The sequence below is a fragment of the Mugil cephalus genome, chromosome 1 (genome assembly GCF_022458985.1).
Source record: "Mugil cephalus isolate CIBA_MC_2020 chromosome 1, CIBA_Mcephalus_1.1, whole genome shotgun sequence".
NCBI classification, from domain to species: domain Eukaryota; kingdom Metazoa; phylum Chordata; class Actinopteri; order Mugiliformes; family Mugilidae; genus Mugil; species Mugil cephalus.
The window spans coordinates 6,739,405-6,764,539 of NC_061770.1; the positions used below are offsets into that span (position 1 = coordinate 6,739,405).

General features: G+C 40.4%; 1 protein-coding gene across 1 annotated transcript in view; it reads right to left on the reverse strand.

The window, feature by feature from the left end:
* LOC124998239 (formin-like protein 13) overlaps nt 1-25,135 on the reverse strand; it is a 33,827-nt gene that overhangs the window by 6,448 nt on the left and 2,244 nt on the right. Inside the window, exons 4-16 of the mRNA XM_047572497.1 lie at nt 24,886-25,059; nt 24,601-24,758; nt 23,246-23,434; nt 22,504-23,122; nt 22,227-22,389; nt 16,604-16,715; nt 14,833-14,923; nt 10,694-10,780; nt 6,362-6,514; nt 3,153-3,282; nt 3,022-3,054; nt 2,614-2,711; nt 967-1,050 (exon numbers count right to left, since the gene is read on the reverse strand). Of these exons, the coding sequence (XP_047428453.1) occupies nt 967-1,050; nt 2,614-2,711; nt 3,022-3,054; nt 3,153-3,282; nt 6,362-6,514; nt 10,694-10,780; nt 14,833-14,923; nt 16,604-16,715; nt 22,227-22,389; nt 22,504-23,122; nt 23,246-23,434; nt 24,601-24,758; nt 24,886-25,059 (2,091 nt within the window). The remainder of the gene's footprint in view (nt 1-966; nt 1,051-2,613; nt 2,712-3,021; nt 3,055-3,152; nt 3,283-6,361; nt 6,515-10,693; nt 10,781-14,832; nt 14,924-16,603; nt 16,716-22,226; nt 22,390-22,503; nt 23,123-23,245; nt 23,435-24,600; nt 24,759-24,885; nt 25,060-25,135) is intronic.

The following is a 25,135-nucleotide window of genomic DNA, read 5'->3' on the forward strand; positions in this document are numbered from 1 at the left end:
GTAGTATAAAACTGTTTTCTACCAGCTCACAGTTCACGTTATCATATCGCAGCACTCAAACACAGCAGGGCGTCTAAGTGGACTCTATGAAGATTAACTGTCCATAGAGCTATGAGAAAGGTGAGAAAATGGGCACTACTTTGTACTGATTGTTTTTGGTAATGGGGGTGGTGGTGGTGGGTGGGCTCTATAAAAAAAATACATAGCACCTGTTAAAATGTCAAAAGTGGACTTGGGCTCTATAATTCTGATCGAACCCCGTTAGCAAGCCAAGAAAATGTTCTCCTTCACAGACACTAAATCTGAGGAGTAGCTTCCTTCATGAGAGATCTCATGTCGAGGCCTTAGAGGGGAGCGCAGTTCTCAGATAAACTCAATGAAGAACATTTCTAGGGTCCAGGTTGTGGAGAGCTAAAAGTGGCTGAGACTGAACTTCTTACGCGACAATTCAAACAAATACAGCATGAACCATCACCAAGAGCTATAAACAGAAACTCTTTGCTGTGCGTTTCCTCGTTGCTTTTCTTTTTTAAACGACACCTACAGCCCACCAAGGTGCTCTAACAGCTTCTTGTAGAGCGTTCATCAATACTGTACATTAAGGGTCTGGATGGATATGTCTCTCACACTCTCTGGCAACAGAGGATCCTTTTTTTTTTGTCAAGCCATAGTAATGATTTTAACATATGTCAAAGCTGGAAATCAACCGTGGTTTAAAAACAAGGCCACGGCTATAAACTGCAGCTGAGATGCATTATATTCTTGTGTAGGCCCTCAAGGACGCCTGGTGTAAAAGCAGTAACCTTGTCAACTACTTCCTTTGAAATATAAGTACTCTGCCCGTGTAGAGGGGGGAGATAAGATGACAAATAAGTGAAAGGACTATCTAAGACACCTCCAAGACAAGGGGTCATCCATCTTTGAAATGTACAGAAAGAGATATTGAAATAATAACTCAAGGATTACCAGTATGACAGAGTAGAGTTTCTTCATCTCCTCACACGTCTTCGTCAGCGCTGTGAGTTCCGCGTTGTATTTCTCTATTGCCAGCTGAGTAAAGAGGAAAGCACGAGGATCTCCAGTGAGTTTGATCAGCGTTCACTCAAACCGCTTATCACATTTAAACACATTTTAACAACAAAGCACACGATTTAAAAGAGAAACATCTGTTGTATGGAAATCGTACATGTTTTTTAAGGTGATGATGATGTTAATTAAATGACCAGCGGTCACAGTTACTGGCTTTGATTTGGATATTTCTAGCACATAGCAGAACACGCTCAATGGTTCCAGTCCCTTATTTAGCCGGGTGTTTGTTCTTCGGTAAAATAGAAGCAAAGCAGCACCACTGATATGTTGCGTCTCATGCAATATTCATCCTAAGGCAATTCCTGCTCAGAAACGGAAATTACAGAGGATACAAAGGAAAGAATAAAAAAAATCCATACAAACAGCCACTGCACCTGATTTAATTTAACCCGTGAGAAAAGCGTGAGTGAAGTCTGTAGCGGTGTTCGGAGGGAGAGATTAGAGGCCTCAGACAGTGTGTGACAAGGATGCAAATTAAACGATTCACTACAATGTCGCTCTACTAGAGCTGTCGGCTCAGAACCAGTACACGAAACTAAAGAGCGGGGATAAAACAAACTGCTGCGGGAATAATTAGTGGTCCGTAATCTTGGAGGGACAGTATGGACGAAATCACTGAAACTTTCTGCATCCATCCTTTTTTATGTTGTGGAATGACCAAGGCTTTAATTAATGTGTGTGATGTACATTTACCTTTCAAAATAAAAAACACATATATAAAAAATGCTGTTGTCCAGTTTCATTATTTTGTTTCCCTTTTGTTTCTATCTTAGAGTGTTACCAGCACAGTGGTATCAAATATCTTATACCTATTTAATCACAAGCATTGATGATGCCATTATGCAAATGTATTATTCCCTCACAAGAATTCTGACTCTTTCAGGATCAATACGCACTAACAGTTGTGAAGATGGCTTCACTTCGACCAATACTCCAACATCAGCATCAGGTAACACCTTCTTCTGTGCTACATTGCTTGAAATGCAAATCCTCATTGGGTTTTCTTTTTTAAATATTTAGCTTTGGCAAAATAACCAGTTACATTGAAAAAAGATGTGGTGCTGTAAGCTTTTGTGTCCCTGACAATAATTTGCAGCAGTTGATTAATTGTGATTAATTCAGTGGCTACAGTTACATGGATGGTAGCTCTTCAGCCTGGTCAGTCCTTCTGATCATAACTGGACATGGACTTGTACATGTTTACAACTTTACATGGACACAAATAAAGGTATCTGGTTTGTTATGTAAAGAAGAAACAGAAGATGTTTTTGTTCTAACTGTTGAATTTATCCGGTAGTGCAGGATGACCAGCGTGGACCCACATCGAATCTTGTTTGAACAACTTGTGCCCATGTGAACTTGTAACAATGTGCAAATGAAACATGAAGGTCGGCGGCTGAGGTAAACAATGTGGCGAGAACCACTGAACGGAATCAATACCTCATTTGCTAACAAGAAGACTCCACAATGTCCCTTTAAATGACTACATAAATAAATAATAAAGAAAAGGCTTTGCCAGTTCACCTTCAGGTCTTTGAAGAAGTTTGGATGATGAGTGCCGACATTCTTCTTCTTATACGTTTTTCTGTACTGAATGACTTTCTGCAGCTCGTTCTTCAGGACTGAGGAAACATGCACACGTTTTGGTTAGCATCTTAAATATTTGAGCGCCGAAGCCCAACACTGTGCGATTGTGTTGAGTGCTGTATTTGTGTTGGTCGCACAAGTCATCATACAGACAGCATACCGGACAAAGACCCTGAACTCCCCTGAGATTCAGGATGTTTCAATGTACAATTATAGATAGATGCAGTAAACACTGCTATCACACCTTTTCGCAAATAACTTTGCTGGCACAAAAAAGAAATGAGCGTCAATATTACATCTCTCTCAGCAGTCTTCAAGCACGGTAGTAAAACATGATGTACTCACCGTCGACTTCTGCGGTCAGGCCTTTGATGGAAGCTATACAAAAGAGAACACGCTGAAAACACTTTTCACTCCAACTGAAAATGACCATTTAGAATTCTTACAGTTTTGATTAAATCTTCGCTAGCAAATACCTCCAGGGACAGTTTCAAATTCTGCCAACTCCTGGGTAACAGCCACCAAGCGTGGTTCATGCAGCATGATCTGCTCCACGAGGGCATGGAGCAAGGTGAACTTCCGGTCCCTCCCACGGAGCTGGGACAGCTGTGGAAGGACAAAACATGAATCAGTGCCTCAGATAAGCGTGGAAACACAGGAGCTAGTATTGTCCCCGTTCACAGAAATAACTTGTGGGCCTTTTTAAGTGCTGAAGTTGCTTTGGATCATTATCAGTCATTGTCTTTACGGGACCCAGAGCCCCAAACCCTCAGAGCAAGCACTACTAATGGAAAGAAAATACCCCTTTTGAAAGGAGGGAACCTTGGACAACTTACACCAAGGGACACATCTGCTTAAAGCCAGATGGGTAGAGAGAAACAAAAAAAGGATCCCGTTGAAAAGTCCCATTCTACTCTTAGACAGATGGCCTCGCATTATCTTCAAGCGCGCTTTGATATAATGCAGAATTTATTGCTGAGTCAATGACTGCAAGCTGTCCAGTCCCTGAGGCAGAGAAGCCGCTTCAAACCATAGCAATTTCACCACCTGAAACAAACATGTCCGCTGACACTGTGGCCACACAAGTCCTGTACAGATTCGTCTGCCCAGAGCTCATTGTCCCAGGAGGCTCAGGCCTGGCCTGTAGGTTCACTGTTTCTGTGCTTAGTTGGCTGCGCAGGCTTTTTCATGGCCCACCTCAAAACAAACAAACAAAACAAAAACCAGGGCGAATGTGTTCAACTTTTCTTTTGATTGTCAGTCCTCATAAACTCGTCAGTTTTTTTAAAATCTACACTAGTCTACACTAATCTTGAAATCTAAATGTCTCGCCAGGCTTGCTTGTTTTTTTTTGTTTTTTTTATCTCTAAAGCCCTTAGAGAATGATTTAAATCTTGTAATAATGACAGCAGCCTTAGAAGTCGGAGTTTTAAATAAGATCAGTTCCCCCTGTCACCCTCTAAGGAGGGTATAAACACTGAAACCTAACCCCTGAAGCTAATTACTTGTTTTCATGTAACTTATGAGTGGACTTGTTTATTTGAGTCATGGAAATGATAACTTATTTCATATATTTCATATGTAATATGTTGAATAGGTCATCTTTATCTGTCAGCACTGTTTCAACTTTAATTTTAACAAGAAAATATATCGTCAGTGAAGGTTTACTAAGGTTTCTATTTGAAATGCCAGCAAAAAAAAAAAGTAAAGTAACTGTGGTTCATGTCTTATTTATATGAAATGGTAATGATAACTCTACGTAATTAGTGCAAGGACCCTCTGATTGTGTAATGTTCGTAAGAAAAAACAAGACTCCCAAAAAAGAGATGAATTCAGCCATTAATTTGATGACAGTGCGTCTCAAGCAGCATTTAAACCTGAAAACACCTCGGAGGCAACACGAGTCCTCGACTTCATTAAATAGAAGATGGGGACATTTTACATCTGTGCCTGGAGCACTTTCCCCCCAAACTTTCCCTGCAGAGAGACTTACACATAAAACAGTGGTTCATACTAGATTCGGGGGAAGACAGAAGACGCTGTGACAAATCCCAGATGGCAGTAAAAACTAAACTATCTATCAAACCCATCAGCCTTGAAGGAATCATTTTGGGGAAACATACTTATTTGCTTTCTTGTCCAGATTTCTACAAGAAGATTGACACCAGTCACACATACATGCAAAATACTGATACATAGCCAAATCTGATAAACCCTTCAACAACGTATTTAAAAATAAGGAGGGTAAAAACCTGAGAGGACATTCTGATTCATATCTATCCGTATCTTCAACACAGCAGTAGTCGGCCAATTTATACTCATCATTTAAACTGTTTCCAACATCCTCACAGATCCCTATAAAAGGAACCGTTTATGTCTTGTGGCCTTGTGGTAAGTCATGAGTGTGTAATATGGGCAGAGATATGAGTCAATGGAAGAAGAAGAATTAGATAAAGGAGCACGAATTACCCAGTAGCGGCACATTTTGTTAAATCTAGTCATCATATTTCTTTGAGATATACTGGAGACGAGAAGTTAGAGGTTTTATTTTTCAGGAGGGAACATTCTCTGTTCTAGCATGAATTTAGATTTTGACACAAACTGCTTCTGTTTACTGCAGAATGGTTTATTCAGAGCTGAATTATATCTTCTGTGAATGTGTTAGAAATGAGTTTAACCTAACTTTAGGATGGATACTTAGCCACACTACGTAAAGATGTAAAGGTTTGTGTTTTGGCATAAGACAGGATGCCTCTCGGTATAAAGTCGCTGCATTGGCTGCGGCTCCTGTTAGTTGATGCATTCACCTGGGCACTGGTATTCCACTTATAATCAGAGCAACAGCCCAATCACAATTAAATGTCTCATGTAGTCGCCTCAGTCCAAACAGATTGACTTGAGCTAAATTTTCAAAGAGATTGAGAGGGGCGGTGTAAACAACATGACAATCTGTTCAGTAGGAAAATCATGTAATCACTTGATCCAAAAGTATTTTTTTCCACCCAATTCATTCAACAGATGACCAACACAACCTGGCTTTGTTCATGCTTTTTAAGTGCTTGGTCTTCTTCTGATGAATGAGTTCTGTTATAAAAAAGTTCTGTTGTGAGTAACGTTTTGGGGCATGTGAACATCTCAAGATCACTTCGCATCAATGTGAACAGTTAAGATGGAAACTCTGACGAGAACGATTTCGATTCAGTGTCAAGCAGACTGAAGAAATGCTGTCCAGGTAAACATAGCAACTGTTCTAATAAAAGCCTCTTGATTGTGATTGTTGATGAAGACTACACTTAAATGTATCTCCAGTGCATTATCGTTTCTTATCTACGTGTGGTGATTGCATTAATCTTCTTCATCTAACTCTTGCCAAGACGGTATATTTCGCCACCACTCCAGAGAAGGCTCTGATGCTGTTGCTAATGAAAAGCTTCACATACTGACTGCTCTTAATGATGGTCCTCTCCCAAGATATTGAGCCACTTGTGGCCACATTTTGTGCAAAGCTGAATTTCTCCCACCGAAGCCAGGCTCAGTCACACTGTGTCAAAGACCTGAATGAACCTGAGCAACCCAGAGAAAACTTAAAGACGCACAGCAGCCCTGCTGTGTATGTCAATGAGTGGTGTCATTAACCTGGCGCCACAACTCAATCAAAGGTCAGGAAACAGTGGTGGTCTCGTACTTTAGTTAAGGAGGACAGGCGGAATCCCTTGGCCTTTCCCTTTCCGGCGTTCTCGTTGAGGTAATTGCCGATGGCGAGGATGTACTCCAGCACGGAAACAAATGACCTGCAGTTGTACAACTGCGTGCACATTCTGATCTTCTGGTTAATCAGCTGGAAGACAAACACAGGGGCACAGAGCAAAGTCATTTAGTTCAGTGATCCTGCCGCATACAGGCTCTCGGGTTCACAGCAACTTCGTGAAAATTAAGTGGAATAAGGCTGAGGCTTGTTTCGGGAGCAAAAATAACCCACATTAAACCAATATCTCACATCTCATTTGACCTCCTAAAATAAAAAAAAAATGGTTGATGTTTGGCATGATAATTGCTATTTAGTATGCAGTTGTGTCAAATATAAATATCCAAAGAGACCATCACACAGTCTCTCTGATTAACCATGTCTGAACCAGTCCTGTTGAATATGGATAGAAATCATACTGGAAAAGCATTAGAGGAAAAAGTAGTTGATGTTACGGAAAAAAACAAACAAAAAAACAATCAAACAGTGGACAAAGCAGCAGATATTCAGCTACATTATATGAACTGCTTTTCTTCAAGACCATCTGTAACATTGTAAAGAATAGTGCAGTAGAGGGTATGCATCAACGTCACTGCTGCCTGAGGCCACGCCCCCCTGGAGTGGCAAAAACATGGTGAAATGTAGCAATAGATACAGCAAGACCGAGAAAGATGCAGATTATCAGATGAAATGAAGGACAATTAAGTAGTTCAGTCTCACTTTCAGTTAGTTTAAATCAGTTTTAGTCATTTCAGTTATGATAAATGTAGCTAAATAAAAGATGCTAAGTATTTTCACACATACACTATTAAAGCCTATGATTCAAACCAGTGCTGCTAATCTCCATGTTCAACTGTCACTTTTTGCCACTCAGTGACCGTAACCGTGGAGATGTCCACTTGTCGTGACGTCACATGTATACCCTCTGCCTGCTTTTATAACACTTCATTAACACCATTTCATGCAGGTATGAAAAAGCAATGTTTGAAAAGAGAATACATTAAAAGCAAACATAATTTATTATATTATAAAATTAATTGTGAACTCTTCCTTACTTTAGAGAAGAAGGAAAATAAAAAACACATTTTCTAGTATATGACAAAATACATATAAATATACTGCATGTCCATAAACGTGGTTTACATCAATGTGTCTGTCTTCCAAATCGTCTTTTAGAACGACCCATTTTACTAAAATTGTGTTTGAGTATTTACATGTATCCAAGCAAATGTGATTTTGTTAAATAACTATGTCTGTCATCATGTGAAGTCCAGCTCACCGAACTAGGATTAGAGAACTGCCAGCACTAAGTCAGGATGACGTCGCCTCAAGTCACCTGTGTCTGAACCAAAAGCATATTGGGCAATTGAACACACCGCGGAGACCACAGCCAAAGGCCAGGTAGCACATACATTCTGTGACTGCGTGAGAGGAACTAAGTCTTCTTTCGAAACAGGGGGAAGTAGTCTGTATTTATCATTTAAAAGGGAATCCAGAGGAGCTAGGACGAGCTGGGAAGATGGAAAAAGCTAAAATGTGTCAGACAGAGCTGCTGGCTGGAATACAAACACAGGGACACAAAGCGAAGTAATTTTCTTCTGTAATCCAACCCAGAGGTTCTCGCATTCATTTCTCACAGTAACTTTATGAAGATTAAGCAAAATAAGGCAGAGGCTTGTTTTCTGACAAAGATGTGACAAATACCACTCCAGGCTTTTTTCACTTTATTAATATATACCTCCCCCCTAAAGGATAGGTTGTTGTTTGGAATGATAATTATTATTATAGTATAAAGGGCCTTTTTATGTGTTGCAAACAGCCATCTCACATTTAATTTGAAATCTGAAATCTCCCTTAGAAAGCTGCCAGCTTGGTGTGACACAGCCCTGAAACTCTAGTATCATAGCTGTGCCTGTTCCTAGCTAACGAACCTGCATCATTGGACATGGTTTGAGTTGGCAGAAGTTTTGTTTACATCCCTGAACGATCATAGTTGTTCTCTAATTTATTAATTACTCCTTCATCTTTCACCCTCTGCTCTGCACAATGTAGAAGAGAGTGGTGTGCGTGGCTGTGTTCAGCACTGCGGGAGGTGGATGCTTCACAATAGACGCTTTCAGACCTTCTTCATAGTTGCTACGGCTGTTGGAAAAAGGAAGAAGGAGGAGAAAGGGATAAGGAAGTCCAAGCGCTATTGAGTTGTAGGTTATTCAGAACATTGTCATGCGTAGCGTTATTATACCAGTGGGTAGTCACCTTCAGAACGTCTTCTCAACTCTTAGAAAGCACCTGGCCAGCTCAGTTAACAGTAGAAAAGATCGATATCCTAGTAACAATTTCTCTTTTGAAACCCTAAAAAAAAAGAAATACAGCTCGAAACACTTCTGATAAAGCACACAACTCTCGGTCAAAAGCCCATTTCACATGCACACACGAAGGAACCGAGCCAAACCACACAAGGCTTAGATTTATGCTTTATCCAAGTGTATCAAGTGTTTCCACACAATACAACACACCGTGGATGAAGACAAAGTAATTATTTTGGCATAGAAACATCTGTCACCCTCCTCACCAGCAATAAAGAGCTGCATGCAGCTGCTTTCCTGAGCCCTTCATGGGAACCATCCATCTCCCATGCAGTGGATGACAGTCTCAAATGAGGCCGGTGGCTGTGGCCAACATTTACAGCTCGGCGAACGTTCCTCCCCATTTCTTTGTGTTCGCATCCATGTCCACCTTTATGTACTCTAATCAAATCAGAAACTTACCCCTAACAAGGCAGATGTGAAAATCTGCAGTTCCACAAATGACCAACTGAGTCAATCCTACGGTCTGTGGTCAGTCCCCATAGAGCACTGTGGTGAAATGTCCAACTTTACAGCAGATATAAACATGTTTACAGCCTCGGCCTCTACAGTTAAATTCTCCATTCACCACAACTGTACAGAACTGTGTTTCCTGAGGGGGTTAAGTGTGTGGCTGGTTCAAGTGATGAGTAGGTAGGATCACAGGTTGCCATCTGTCTTTCTAAGCATTTCCCACTCCACTCACGCTCGACCTCTGTGACCAATTTTGAATAAGTCAGGTGGAGTCATGTACGGCCATGTCGGGGGGCGCCTTCATAAATATCATATGTTTTGGCTGAAACAAACAACTACTGTTATTATTTTTCTTTTGAAGTCAGGATGCACAGAGCACCTGCGCGCACATACAAAAGTTTTGATTAAGTGACCTTTTCTTAAATAAATCTAAGTCAGTAGACAGAAAATAACATCAGAAGCCAAAAGCCTAGAGTAAATTGAAACCTAATGAAACTGCTAAACTTTCTCGTCGAGTCATCTTGCCAGCACACAGTATGTTTGTCTCTTTGTGTTAGACAAAGAAAAATTACTGTCCCAGTCGATGGATTTCATTGCCATCATTCTTATCTAGTGTTTCTTTTCGCTCTCAGACAGTCGGCAAATGAGAGACCAGGACCGAACCAGTGGTGCTGAAAGAAACAGAAGCTTGAGAGAATCACATTTTTAAAAATAGAGGAGAGGAACTGGGATTTATTCTTGTCTCACTGCAATATCTTCACGCCCTGCAGTCATCAATGCTAATAAACAGTAAACCCTCTATAAAAGTGTTAACAATCAGTCTGGCTAATGATGAATCTGGCAGATCCACGCCTGATACATTCACATGTTCGTGATAGGAAGATGCTAAAAATAGCATATATTTAATTTAATATATTTCAATTAAACATATATTAATATTAATTTAAGAGTGCTTCTCTTTGAAGAGAACCCAGATGTTTACAGAATGAAGTCATGACTTTTCGCTTCATTCGTGAAAGTGGATTTTTTAGTGGGTTTTTGATAAATATAAAAAGCCTACTATGCTTTATACAACCTACAGAAACCTTTAACCTGATTAAATATCCATCTATTCCTTACTGAAAAGAGGAAATTGATTTTAAGTGCCTCTTCTGTCTTTCTTTTTTTCCTGACTCTTTAAGAGCATAGAATAGCAACTACGTCACCCACCACTTCAGTCATGAAAGTCAAACTGTGGAGGGAAAGGCTTTCATGTATTAATGCCCGCAGATGTTCTTTTCATTTGTCTAAAGGAACTGAACTGTAATGTTTGCATTACAGAATAAATGTGCCTTTTTCTGTGTGCTGTGGAGGCTTCAGTGAAGCTTTTCAGCTCGAATGGGTCAGATGTTGAAACAGTTCTGACCTTGGGTTAGACATGTTGGTGACTCAGTGGGTGCTCGAGTAAACTCACAGGCTGCAGGTCGTTCATGCTGATCGGAAGCTCTCTCAGAGTCAACAGCAGGTCCAGTTGTGTGCTCAGGTAGGGGATGTTACACATCTGCAGCAGAGGAAATACATCAGGCTTATTAGTCGTGTGTATGTAGAGCGGTCAGCCACAACACAGGAGAAGTAAATAGCATTGACCGTCTTACAGTGTTCTGCTGGGATCTTTTTTAGACCTGGCATTGATGTTGATGTTACTAAGATGTGTAGCACCCAGCAGGATGCAGCCTGACACAGACACACACACAAAAACAAAAACAGATTCACTAGATCCCAAACTGATCAAGTATCTGATCCCCCCACTAACAACATCCTGTTTCCAGACGCCACAGGACACCCTCAGAAGACCCATGTCCACTCTCTGATGAGTCACAACTGTTTTGGAGACACAATGGAGACCTACACGGCATTAAGAAAGTGGTCATAACGTTGCCTGATTGGCGTATACAAGAGCCAGCAACCCTGAAAAGCCTTGCTACAGGGAGGTACAACCACCGGTTCTTATTCTCAGCCTCTAACCTCTGGGAAGATTATGACAACTGAAAGTGGAGCACTGCTATCCTGTCGACAGGCTGATTTAACAGAGAAACTGAAGACTTGACACTTTGAAACAATTGGCTGAGCTGCCTAGTCGACCTTTGTGTCTGCGCTAACCTCTTATAAATCACTCCACATTGTCAGAACGCCTCCCTCATGCTCAGGCACCGTCTCCCAAAAGCCAAGGTGAACTTAATCTGATGGATGGTTAGGGATATCTATTAGGATTAGTGTATGAACTCTACGCCCTGTGACAATGTGGATTTTTTCTTTTATATCCACAAAAGTGCAATACTCCAACACACACTGTGACATTTTCTGACGCATTTTACATTTCGAAGAGGTGGTTCACAATCAGGCTGATTCCAGACTAAAGTGAAACCGTTAGAACTGAACCCTGCTGGGCTAAAAATATGTTATTTTTCTCAGTTCGGGGCGATAACATTCTCAGATATTTTGTAGATTTTGTCTAATTTTCAGCCATTCCTTAACCAGAAGTTCTCAAATTTGAGACAGTAACAGGAGAACTCTGCAGTACAGCACAGTGAAAGTATGACATGCTTCCATACAAACTGCTCCTCAAAAGCAGCATAGTGCGAGAGAAACCTCTGTTACAGACACAGAACAGACAGCAGTGACACATCAGAGCACGACAACCTATGCCCCTGAACTGCTGATGCTCGGTTGTACAGTTTTTGTACAGTTTCTTCAAAGTTCTCTAGGCCACACCATGTGTCTGTGTGTGTCCATGTGTGGGTATGTGTGTGTATGGTATGAGTGGATAGGTAAGTATAGTATGCACAATGTATTTTGTTTTTGTATGCATTGTTTTGTGTTGCTGGACTGTATATAGAAAAAAAATTTAAAAAATATATTTAATGAAAAAAAAGAACATGAGAAGGATTTGATTTATTTAGGAGAAAAATGTCAGCTTTCCAACCCTAATGTGCACATATTTTCATAACAGAACACTTTTTGTGGATGCCGCTGTTGTCTCCACAGGTGGGATTATTCAGAACTGTTAGGTTACTCTGCAGAGAAAACAAGACAGAATCTGGTTCTGTAGTTACACCAATAAAACTACAGTCGGCTGTTTCATTTCTATGCAGTGTCTTTGTGTACTTCAAACTGTGGGAAAAGGAACTGAACATGTAGTTACACTTCTGGTGAGGTGCGTGATATCCTGCGGCTTAGATGCAACTCCGAAGAATAAATCTAACATAAGACTGCAGCTACGCTAGCTGCTCTATGAGACTGTATTCCTGCAAAAATATATTGTTTCACAATTACACTGAAAGTAATTGAGTGCTATCACATAGCAAATGGCAGATTGAGCATCTGACAATGAAGCTAACTGATGACTAGACGACACTTAGAAAACTGTCAAAAGCCATCCAAGTGATTCCAGTCGCAACATTCACAGAACTCTCTGTCCACCTGGTGGACAGAAAGGAAAAGCAAACGCTTCCATTGACTGCTAAGAAGTTCCAGCTGAAAGTTGAGTTGACACGTGAAGGATGATGCACTTTGTCGCTGTGCAGCAGCGATGAACGAACCAGGTCATCAGAAAGAACCCATAACCTGTTCCCTCCTCACAAAGGACCATGCCTGAAGCAGGTAAAGTTTAAGCTGAGTTCTTTGTCCACAGTCACCAAAGTTTGGGGCGGCAGCAGCCCAGGAGGTAGAGCGGCCGTCCAGTAACCGAAAGATTGGCAGTTCAGCTCCGCCCTACTCCTAATCTGTCCTTGGGCAAGTGTGAACTCCGCTAGTGTATGATTGTGAGTGAGTGATGTTTGGTGGTGTTCAGAGAGGCCGTAGGCAGCCACGTTTTAGTCTGCCCCAGGGCAGCGGTGACAGCTGAGGTAGATTACCACCACCAGTATGTGACTGTTTGATTGGAAGAATAATGCATTTAATTGTAAGCCCTTTGAGCATCTAAAATGGAAAAGTGTTGTATAAAACCAATGCATCATTATTCTTATTATTAAAGTTGAGCCGGGTAGCTGTACCTGATGAAACGCAGTTAAACTAGGGGGAGGGACATAGTCTGCTCTGGTTGTGTGTGGCAGCACAGATAAAATCGCATGGATAGAGCCAAAAATGAATTGCATGTCAGGAAACTGGAGCAACACGACTATGACACATAGGGCCTGGGTGGATCAGACGACCCAGGTGTCATGGTCATGTTGCTCCAGAGAATCAGACTTTTAATCCGAGAATCTGGGGTTCCTGTTAAGCTTCTCATATGGACAGACAGATACAAGAGTGTCCGACTGTTTATATGTTCAAAAAATAAGAGCTGAAATGTATGAATTTGACTACACAGTCCTAATTTAAATATCATTACATATTTGTAAGTGAAAATTCCTTAATCAGTATTATAAAGACTGAACTACGGTTGAACGTATGGACTGGTTGAACGTACAGACTTATGGTTTCAAACCTTTGCGTTTGGCAATATAAACTTCATTATTAGGCTTTATACATAAAAGGTCCATTGATAAACAAAGATAATTCATTTTTTATTAATTAAATTAATTCTTGCTAAAAGGTTTGTGTTTTGTTCACTTGAAAAAGTGTCACACGTATGATGTCGAGGGACAAATGTAAATACTTCACAAAGTACTAACTTTAAATAAAAAACTGTTCTTAATTGTTTGCCTGGGTAAATAAAGGTTGAATAAAATAAAAAGTAACAATGCTGATGCTGGATATAATTGGACAGTTGATTGTAAGTCCCTTGAAAATACAGTATGTGTATAAAAACTGTTGTAATTTTATATTTGGATGTGAATACACTGAAATTAAAAACACTTCACAATGTTTTTAATCCATGTCCAAATGAAACTAATATTTTAGTCATACCAAAAAAAAAAAAAAAAATGTTTCAATAACACTAAATCATTACACAGTATCTTGTAGTTGTAATGTAATATTCACTTAAGTATAACAGAGCATCAGTAGTGTCGGTGCATAGTGGAAAGTGAATATCCTGTGTGGGACTCCAAGTGATAAGGAAGAATGTGATAATGAAAGAGTGCGAAATTATAATTTCATACAGAATTCATCAGCCCATTTTTTTTCATTAATAATTTCACCAGTTTTAAGGGGAGAATGTGTGGAACGACTGCATTTGACAAAAAAAATCCCTCAAAAGAGAAAGCTGTCACCTTCACTCTCCAGAGTTTCATTTTACCACATTTCAGTTTCTATCAAGTGTGACATCTGAAAACCTGATTTATATGGATTATGTTACATTTTATGTTTAGTAAAATGCAGACTGACTGTAGTCTGTGTCTCCAGAAGCACATAAGGCTTCTGTAGGCACTGACGCCTTGTCTTGAAGCCTTGAAATTTCTCATGCCAGGTGTCAAATATTCCTGCTTAGCATTGGGGTCTGATCTTCCAGCAACCCTGAGACATCCGCATGCTGGCCCAATGATTCCCAGGCTCGCTGGAAGGTGATGAAGTTCGTCATTACGCCCATGACTTGTGAACGCAGATGCAGGTGAATGAAGTTCTAATAACAGTACAATTTGTATGGTTAATACAGGGAGATGAAAACTGTACCTCTAACATGTACTGGTCCACAATATGCAGCTCAGCCACGGGTCCCTTGTGGGATTTGTACATTTCCACATCATCCATGGTGGGGACGTACCTTGGACGTAAAAACACACAATTTCACTTCTGTTGACCTGGCAGATGTTATAAAATGCAGGGAAATATATTTGCTGAATCAGCGTCTTGCTAACGGGGTTCAAAATAAACACACTATTGTCAGAGTTTATTGCTGCCAAGGGTGGAAGACTTTCAATTATTCCACATGAGAGACTCCTGTTTCCTCTCTGAGGTTTGTGGCTCAATTGCAAGAAGTCATCTCTGATCAAATCACACTCAAACAGCGCTGATACAGCAGATTAGCAGAGCCAGTTTGAGGGTTACATTTGAAATGAATGGCACCGAAAGATACTTTGAAAATTAGATGATGATCATTCAGTCGGGAATATTTAAAATTTGCATGGGCTTTAATGGCTACAGTTTTGCTCTTCGTAGCGTTAATTCTTCTCTTCTTCTCCATGATTTGATGTTATTTTGTCTATATTTTGAGTTTGTGTCTTGTAATATAGGTGCCCAGTGACTACACGTGCTATTTGGCTAAAAACTACCAATTGAAAACTCCAATAACAGATTTTTTTTGCACTTGGGTCTAGCAAAAAAAAAGCTGTAAGTGAATGGATATTTTATCCTCCCACAGTCCACAGTATGTGGAGCTACATGCTTCAGAGTCCTACTGGCTGAATACACTGATTTTAGCACCTCCTTTGCTTTTATTTGAGCATTATTTGCATGTAACATCATGTTGAAGCCCAAGTAGAAAACACACCACATGCAACTGTCCTAAACATCCTTACTTATTCATGACACTGTCCCAGTTGGGGATGATTTTTTCTGTCATATAGACTTTCCCATTTTGACCTTTGCCACATAACATGTTACCTCAGACACTCTTTTGGACTAACGCCATCCGGTTGGTTTCCAGTTGCATGGATAAAGGCACTAAATTAAAAGCCCTGTAGCGCTGATGGTCCTTGTCAGCTTCTATAAAGCAGTCAGATACTGATGGGACTGGCCATTTACTCGCTGGCACTGAATTTGATCCCGGCTCATCTTAAATTGGATTTCCTTCTCCTGACTTTTCGGTGCGTTCTGACCCCAAATTCAAAGGCATTCACTTTTTCACGAGTCAGGCGATGTGCCACTGGGGTAGCACCGGTCATTAATATTGCAGAACCTGTTGGGAGTGTTTTTTTTTTTTTCAAGATTGTATTCCTCAGGCCACATTAAAATATATATTACATTTTCATAGAATAAATAAAATCCTCTATAAAGTGCATTAGCTCACTCTTGCCTCCCAGGTCAACATCCAGGGACTCTGAGAAAACTGCAGGTAAGGAGAAGGAAGCATTTTACCCACTTTCATAGTTATATTCCCGAGGGCATGTCAATAGTTTCCATCTCCGCAAATAACCAGCAATAAAACTTTTATTAGTAAGCTGCTCTGGTAAAAGGTTTTGGCATCTGCTCTTTAGCATCGGAACACACTGAATACTGCTGCGCAAAGTGTTTGTCTTCCTCACATGAACTGACAGAGGTTTCCACGCGCTCACATCTCTTTGTTAATGATTTGCAAAGCTGCAAGTTTTCAAAGATTCTACCTTCACTGATGAAAACACACCGCCCACGGACATGGGCACAAAAAGTCATTCACCTCTCAGCTTCAGTTGTGACACAATAAGGACTGAATACAAATCAGCGTTTTTTTGGCTCAAAGTCATACCTCCTGAGAGAGGTGATGTGCTCATCAGACAGTCCTCCGTCTTCCTCATTAACCACAAACAGTTTGTCCTTCAGCTCTCCCGGCTGCACTGGAAAACTTTTGAGGAAAATGTCTGGAAGAACAGTAGATTAGACAGAGTCAACACACTGACTGGTACATGAAAGCGTTCTTCTTGACAGATCTGGACAGGCTTCTTATTCTGTGATGAAATGACTCAAAAAGCATTCTGAAGACAAAGGGCCCTTTGCTTAATTGCTTTCTCCCAAATGTCTAAGGGAAACAAATTTGCAGTCTATCAAGTCAAAGCTGATATGAATTTTTTTTAATTTTATTTTATAGGAAATGCCTCTGAATAATTCAAGGATTGTGAGAAGCCTTCTGTAGCAGCATAGTTTAACACAAATACAACAATACATTTTATGACCATTTTATGTATTTTTTCACATATTATGACAGTGCAAGCATCTTTTTTGAAAGACATTGAAGTGAACCAATCAGGTAGCTGTCTGTGGGTCAGCGTGGCCAATCAGACGAGATGTTGACATGTTTGAAACTTTGTTCGGTACTTGTTCCATCAAAGTATTGGAAAGGACTCTGGTTATACAATGCTCGATTGCAGTAATAACCTGTCATTCAAATTTCTGACCAGCGAATATGTTGGGACTTGCATCTTGTTTTTGGAAAGTTATCCGGAAGAGGTATGCTAACCGTTAACTGCCGTAGATGTAAGTAAGTTTGTGCAAAGTCTCTGGCTAAGGCTGCTAAGCTAGTTTCTCAGGCCAACGTTTAAAAAATGAATCATTATTTTAGGAAGAAATTTGAACTTTGAAAATATGATAGACAGATAGTCTTAAAACTTTTTAAAGCTTTTGTACAACAGAAACAAGAGATAACAATTAAATTACAGACTGCAGTTATGTTTAATGGTCACTAGGGGGCAGAGTCGTATATTAGAGAGAGTCAGGCCAACCAGGAAATGGACCGTCTGAGTTATCCTGCTGTGCTGATTGGCAGTTAAAATGTGCCACAGTGCTCCACCTACGGCTGCAGTTCACTGGGGAAACTCCACTGTTTACCCGGTGAACAAAAACAAAGTAAGCTACAAGAGCAGAAGATTAAAAGGAAGAACTGGATGGCAAGTAATTTCCTCCTATTTATGAGGTAAATGCCAATTTGTCTCTTTGACGATTGTTAAGATTTTATATAGGAAAAATAGTCATATACCTTGACCTCAAAAATGCCCAACACCGCTTTACAAATGAATTAAGTCATATATACTGTGAAACCCATGTGCGCATGTAATTTATGTCCATGTAGATAGCCAAATTAAATGACACATAACCTTGCTTCAATTACTACCAAGTTATTATTGCTAGTTTGCTAATGTTATAATTAAAATACTAAATAACAGTAAGACTAGTTTAATTTTCACTATTTCTGAGTATTTGTAATTTTTAGGGGAATTTCCAACTTTTAACAGCGATAGATGAACACGGAGACTGAGGAGAAGGTAGACACAGCTCCATGACTGATGAGGTGATTGGGCTACAAAGCATTTCACAGGCTCATTTAAGATTTAAGATTTAAAGTAGACGCTGGGATATTTAAGTGAGGACCTTTTACATATTGACAGACATTGGCAATAATATTTATAGGCCCGTTGATAGTGAAAATATGAAATTTATTTCAACATAGCACATCTGCCCTATAGGGCTACACTGTAGAATCTTCCCTCCGATGTAGCAAACATGGTGCCCATGATTTGACTTCAACCTCTAAATGGAAATTTTCTGAAACCTCGTAGTTCTGGATTTAGGACACATAGAAGTGGATGATGTGTTAATATATTAAATTTTGTTCTACAGTCCCTGACCCTGGCCCTTTTGCATTTCCTACATTATGTTTCCTGGTTGTTAGCTGGTCAATTTTGGCTTCTACATGTGAATAGTTGCCTAGCAGTGGTGTTCTCATATCTTGATGTTACCACATGAAGGTCAAACATTTTATCTACATGACATCCAGAGTCGTCATGTAGATAATGTAGTTAATGTAGTTCCATTTTAAGAAAGCATTATTCTCTACAAGTGCAGGAATATGGCAAACCTAAGGAAACAGGAAACTACTCCTACTCTCAGACTTTCAGTAATTTTTGTCTGAAGTAGGAGTTAACCTACTAAATCCAAATTATCAAACTGATTATATATCTGCTCATGACATAGTGAAAAGGGTAATCATATTAAATGAGAAGCATTTCAGAGGAACAAAGCTGTAATCAACACGTCTCCAAGTCCTTGACATTAAAGACTTCAGGCTGTAATTCCCTTACCAGGACCAACAGAAGCTTTCATGTCACATTTTGAAATGTGGTCTAACAACGTCAAACATCAGAAACTATTCCAAGCGCTACTACTGGCCTCATGAGTGAGGCTTACGCTGTCCCATCTGGCTCCCCAAAAAGCCACACACAAGTGCAAATTAAGCTCTTTGTTGGCTGGCTCACGGACAAACTGGGCATTGCCCTGGCAAATTAGAGTACGGAGATGGAGAGCGTATCCTACTGGGCACAGGAAGCCACAGGTGTACTTTTAATTAGGTGTTTCCATTCATTAAACAGGCAGCATGGACTGCAGCTCTCAGGGTAAATATTAGAGATATTTTCTAAACAGAAATGCACTTTGCTCAGACAAATACACAATGTATTTCATCTAATGAGTGTTAGTGCTACTTTCTACTCCTACTCCACAGCCAATGTAGATTTTGGTTCTTGTTCTATTATATTCATTTTAACTAATATATCAGAGTTGTTAGCATATCCACCAAAAAGGGATTTCCAAGTCAAACCTCTTATTTAAATAAACCCAAAAGACAGCTGAAGAGGCAAAATTATTCAAACTAGACATTCAATTAAAATTGTGGGAAAAGGAACACAGATGTGTGCAGCAGACCCTTTTAAAAATAATTCCCTAATAACCCTTATAGCCATCCCACAGCCCTCACATTTAACAAACTTTCGATAGTACTTAAATGCAGTACTTCTGCTTTTTTACTTAACATAAGTAATGAATGTGATGCAAAATCTAATTTCTTAGACTTTATTACAGCTGATAGAACATATTCCCTTTTCTAAAAAGCTTATATTTCTGACGGTCCAGGTGACCCTTAACTATCCCTTAGTTATGCAGCTATAGGCCCAGGCTGCTGTGGGACTTCCCATGATGCACTGAGCACTCTACTCCTCTACTCTTCCACCTCACTGTCCATGCATTTATGCGCTTCTACTGTATGGCACGTCAACAACTCTGTGTCTCTCTTTCTCTCACACACACAGTACACGTTTATGTGTTATATAAATGTGTAGTGTATCAAGTGTATTTGCTTTTCTCCTCCTACCCCCCCTCCCCTCTGTCCCACCTCTGTCTTTTTTTATTCTGTCTCTATATCCAATCTCAAGCAGATGGGACCCCCGTTATGAGCTGCTCAAGGTTTCTTCCTGATAAAAACGAGCTTTTCCTCGCCACTTTTGCCTTAGTGCTGAGTCTTGAATGAAACCTCTGGGTTCTGCAAACCATCTTGAGACAATTTGGGTTGTAACTGGCACTATGTAAATAACACACACACACCTCATATCTGTGTCTTTTAGCTGCTCAGTGGATGTTTTTTTTTCTAAAGAATTCAGTCAAAATAATCAATTTGATCAACAAATTTGCTGGCAAAATGTTCTGTGGAACTACATGGAGCTACAACAGCGCAATATCACATGGACTCTTGATGGCGCTGAGGTTCTTGGTTGCACCCTAAGGATCATGTTGATTACTACGTTAAAGCCATGGTGCAGTAGTAAGATAACCACCTGTTCAATCTGTCTAGCTCCGTCTCCCTCGGTGTGTTTCACTGCAAACACCACGATGCTTTTGAGGCAGATAGTTGGCACAGCACCTGTTACAGCAACAAGCAACAGTACTTTTCTGCGGATGCCGTAAGGCTGGCAGTTTTTCGTCTTTGTTAATTATTGATTGCAACCTTGTGATACTATCTGATGAAGTCTCACTGTCTGCCGAGCTTTTCCTATCTTTGTACAAAAATTAGATTTGCATGCATACTGGCCTCTGGTGTGATGAGATCAGATGAATAAATAGTGTGGCAAAGATATGAGATATGAGCCGGAGAAACAGCACAAATCTGCGCAGGTTTGTGATGATAAACAGGGGAAGGCGTGTGTGAATGTGTCTGTGTGGGAGATGCTGAGAGACGGAGAGAGAGAAAGAGGAGTCATATAAATGCATGATGTTTTCCATATCTGGCTTCAGTGAGAACTTGGGGGGAGTTCATGGGCTTTTTATATATACATTATTGAAATCACTTATCTGGATGGGTTCCAATTAAAACGTGAGTGGTATAAGTAAATCAACAGTTACTACTTAAGTCCTTATTTAAATAGTGACAACTTTTTACATACACAGACCATAGATCATGATTGTAAAAACTGACTTGGCCTCACTCACTGCAACAATAAAGTGCTGCTTACACATTAATTTGGTGACAGTAATCAACAAAAGAGATAGTATAGTGTTATAGTGCTATAGTATTATAGACTTAGACAGACTTTAATGATCCATGAGGGAATATAGTAGATAAACTCTTTTGCATACTCTATTATTTTTATATTGCACTATTAAAATGTTACTTTCTATATAGGTGTTAATAGGACCAAATAAGCACAGAGTCAGACAGTTTTCCTTGTTCTTCTAAGGTCTATTTTTTTCTAAAACTTGCAGCAGAGATGCAGGGCCTCAAGTCACCCACCGGCTGTCATCACTCATCTCCTGCTTCCAGTTCAGGGAGAAGCACAATCTCCTCACGCTGGTGTATTCTGCATCGAGGCAGGAAATCACCGTAGATGTCACTCAGATCATCCATATTTTATGAACATGCGAACTCTAATTACGTCGCCAGTCTGCACCTTCACACTAATTCCGCTTAGCAGCCCACAGACACCACATCAGTATCACTTCAGCGGTGACTGTGCCACATGGAGGACCTGTGAGAGGGAGCTCCTGAAATGTTCTCCCCATAGCTTGGCTCTTGAAATATACAAGCAACGTACTCTCAGTTAATCAGAAGTGAAAAGGTTTTATATGAGAGAGAGAATATCGCTCTGCTCAGTTTGCATGAGCCACTACTGGGTTGGTGACATACTGCCCCCTGCAGACAAACATGTTTAATATCCATCTGCGTGACAGACAGCACGTCTCAAACTTCCTTTAAAAAAGAGATACGACTGCATGTTTGGGCCTCCCCTCAAAAGTTTTGTCAAGATCAGCTTTCTCTGATTTGTGATTTGTATGGCTAATTTATGAAAATCATAGAGCCTAACATGAGCCCTCTTTCCGTGTGTGCTCCTGCCCTCTGGTGGTTGTTTAAAAGTCACCTTTGATTTGTAAGTCACTCAAGGAATAAGCTCTTTTATTTGACTTGATCCAAAAGAATGGCTTTTCATTTCAAAACAGCAATCACTCATTATTTATGCAGAGAGAAATGTAGCTGTCTTCCTAAAATGAGGAACATTATCTGCTGCAGCTGAGCAATTTCACCTAAAAATATATCCATTGTTTGAGCTACTCACTGAAGTTGTGTGCAATCTTCTGGTTCAGCATGATGTGCTGTGTATTAGTCGTCTCAGCCGCCTCAAACGTCCCCTGATCTTTAGCAGCAAATTGCTCGCACAGACGTGACGTGTCAATTTCAATCTTCCTGGTGCTTTGTTGCGACCAATATGATTTCGCCATCTGTTGTGAAACAAATTTGTTCAGTAGTGATGCAATATGAGAAGTCAACTGAGTTCAACGTACTGTATATTGTAACTTAGTATATTCTAATAAATGTAGTTTTTAATAAAATACCTTGTCTGAGCCAACAGGATCCCAGTGGAAAGCCTTGGTGAGAGGTTTTCTTGAACTTGATTTCAAGCCGATGGGTAGAGGTGGCGGAGCTGGGACACTTGGGGGTGAAGGCACTTTCACAACCGCAGAGCCTGGTTCGTGGGTTAGAGTCTCTGGGACTATGGAAGAGGTTGCAGGCTGAGAACGGCAGGGTGACGGAGGAGGGGAGGTGGGTGATGTCAAGACGGTAGCACGGGGAGACGTTGGTGATGGGACGGGGGGCAAAGGATCAGGTCCAGTGACTTGAGCAGCGGCCTTATTACCTCTGCGAGGTTTAGGAACAGGGACTGTTGACATAGGAGTCTGACTAGTCTCACCACCGGATAAACGATCCCCGCCGCTGGAAGCGATGATGCTTCCATCATCAAATCCACCACCTGATTGAAGACTTGTATTGTTGTCTTCTGCGTCTTCGTGTATGCTGAGCTGTTGTAACGTTTTGGCTTCCGAAAATGAGAATCTACTCTTGGACTTTCTCTTCCAGTCCGAGCACAGTTTGTCAATGGCTTTTACCCAAGAGTCCCGCTCCTTCTGGGTAGCACCAGGGGCAGTCGTCTCATCTGCTGAAGGCACCTTGAACCTGCAATGCATCAGCTGTTTAAGGCCTGTTTTTATGGTATCAATCACTCAAACAAACTCAGAGATTTCTGACTGATAACAGCCAGATAGAATTTAACACATATTTCTGCATCTCAGTACTCACTGGTATTCATTTTTGTGGGTGATCAGAGTGAATGTGTCGGGGCCGTAAGGTTTCTCCACACTGGTGTCACCGTCTGATAAGTGAATCACAGTGGTCACGGGGACGATGGGGGTCACCTCGCTGTCGGCTGGGCCTCGCCGCCTGAACGGAACCAGTGTTAGCTGTCCAGGGTGCAGCTGGACCTCATACCTGGTACAAAATAGAGAAGGAGTGATGTGTAGGGTAAACTTCAACAGCTGGAGCAGGAGCCCCAGTGGGCACTGTAATGCAACTGATAATTCAATATTAGAAAGAAACCTTTTACTAAAGAATACACGTTTTGGGAAACGTATTTATCAAAAGATTAGTACCACTCTCATTCAGCTAAATATAGAACTGCAGCTGTCAGATTAGCATAAAAAGCCTAGAAACAGGGAAATGAATAGCCCAGCCGGGAAAGGTTCAGTTAGAGTTAGAGGAACTTCACAGGATGGTTGATAACAGGCGCACAAATGGAGGAAAGTGAAAGCAACAGTACCAACAGACTCACATTATCTGCTGTTACATTTGTTGTTTCAGATTTACTGTGGAGATGTGAGTGCTATCAGTTTCATCTTGCTTCAGCAAAAAAGATAAGTTGCTCATGAGTAGACTAAATGTTGCTCTCCAGTACTGTGCCATATAAAGCATTATGTATTTGTATATGTATTTTATTTCACAATAAATTGTTGTTTTTATAATCATCTGCTCAAGGCATGTATGTACATGTTTTCATAGAGATTCTGACTGAACTGTTAACATGGACACTACATAAAGGGATTCGATAAGATAAAATTGGCAAGAAATATCACAGAAGAACATGTTTTCTTCCCTCAAACTTATTGTTTTGCAACCTCCGTGTTCCTGTCCCCAAGGGAGACTCGTCACCTGATGTTTACCCCTCATGGAACAAGTATGTGCAGAAAGAATATATTTATTTTTTTACTGTCGAATCAAATGTTTACAAGGTTGAATAAAGTAAGATAATCTTTAATCTCTGAAAAAATATCAGAGGTTTACTCAATCCAACAGAAAATTTCTTCCCATCATGTCGGCCTGTTCTGATTGAGGTGGTTACTTGAGGTATTTCTATTCTGATTTAGCTATTTTTCATGTAATGAGGGGGATACTAGCTAGTGACAGTGCAGTCTAGTGACTAGATAGATAGATTTCAGTAATTTAGGAGGTCTCTTTCTTCCAGTAGTTAAACCTTATCTGCATGTTAGATTCATGAGAGGAAAGACCAGAGAGTATATTTTCTTATAATTAACTCTTCTGTACATTTGCTGTGTAACTTTTTTAATAGCATTGCTACAATAATAACAAAACATCCTTACTTCACCCATTTTAATGACGCCAGGCCTCCTCTGTGCAGTAATAAGATACCCTCCCGGATGCTCTGTGATGCTTGAGGCTGCTGGTGCGTTTCTGCACTGTCCTCTCCAGGATCACTGTATATATTCCCATAAATGATCTGATTGACAAGCTGCATAATCTGCTCACAGAGAGAGAATCACAAGCATGTATGCGTGAGTAGGGCCCGGACACGATAAGTGGCATCTTTCCTCTCCCTTTTATTTGAACTTCAATGTTGTTATAAGCAACGCAGTGTATAAATCCACCTTATGTTTGTCCTCCAGTGAAGTGGCCTCCAGTTCATAATCGTGATGTCCTTTAAAGGAAATGGAGAACCTGGAACCCACTCCATCATCACAACTCTTGACAGTAGAGAAGGGAAGGTGGCGCTTGACGATGCCTTTCTCGATGCTGCACAGCATTTTGGTGTTGAAATCGAACTGGATGTTCACAATAGGAGTGTTTAAATTAGAGTTAATATTTCTGTTAGTGTACATGTAATGCAGTGAAAAAATG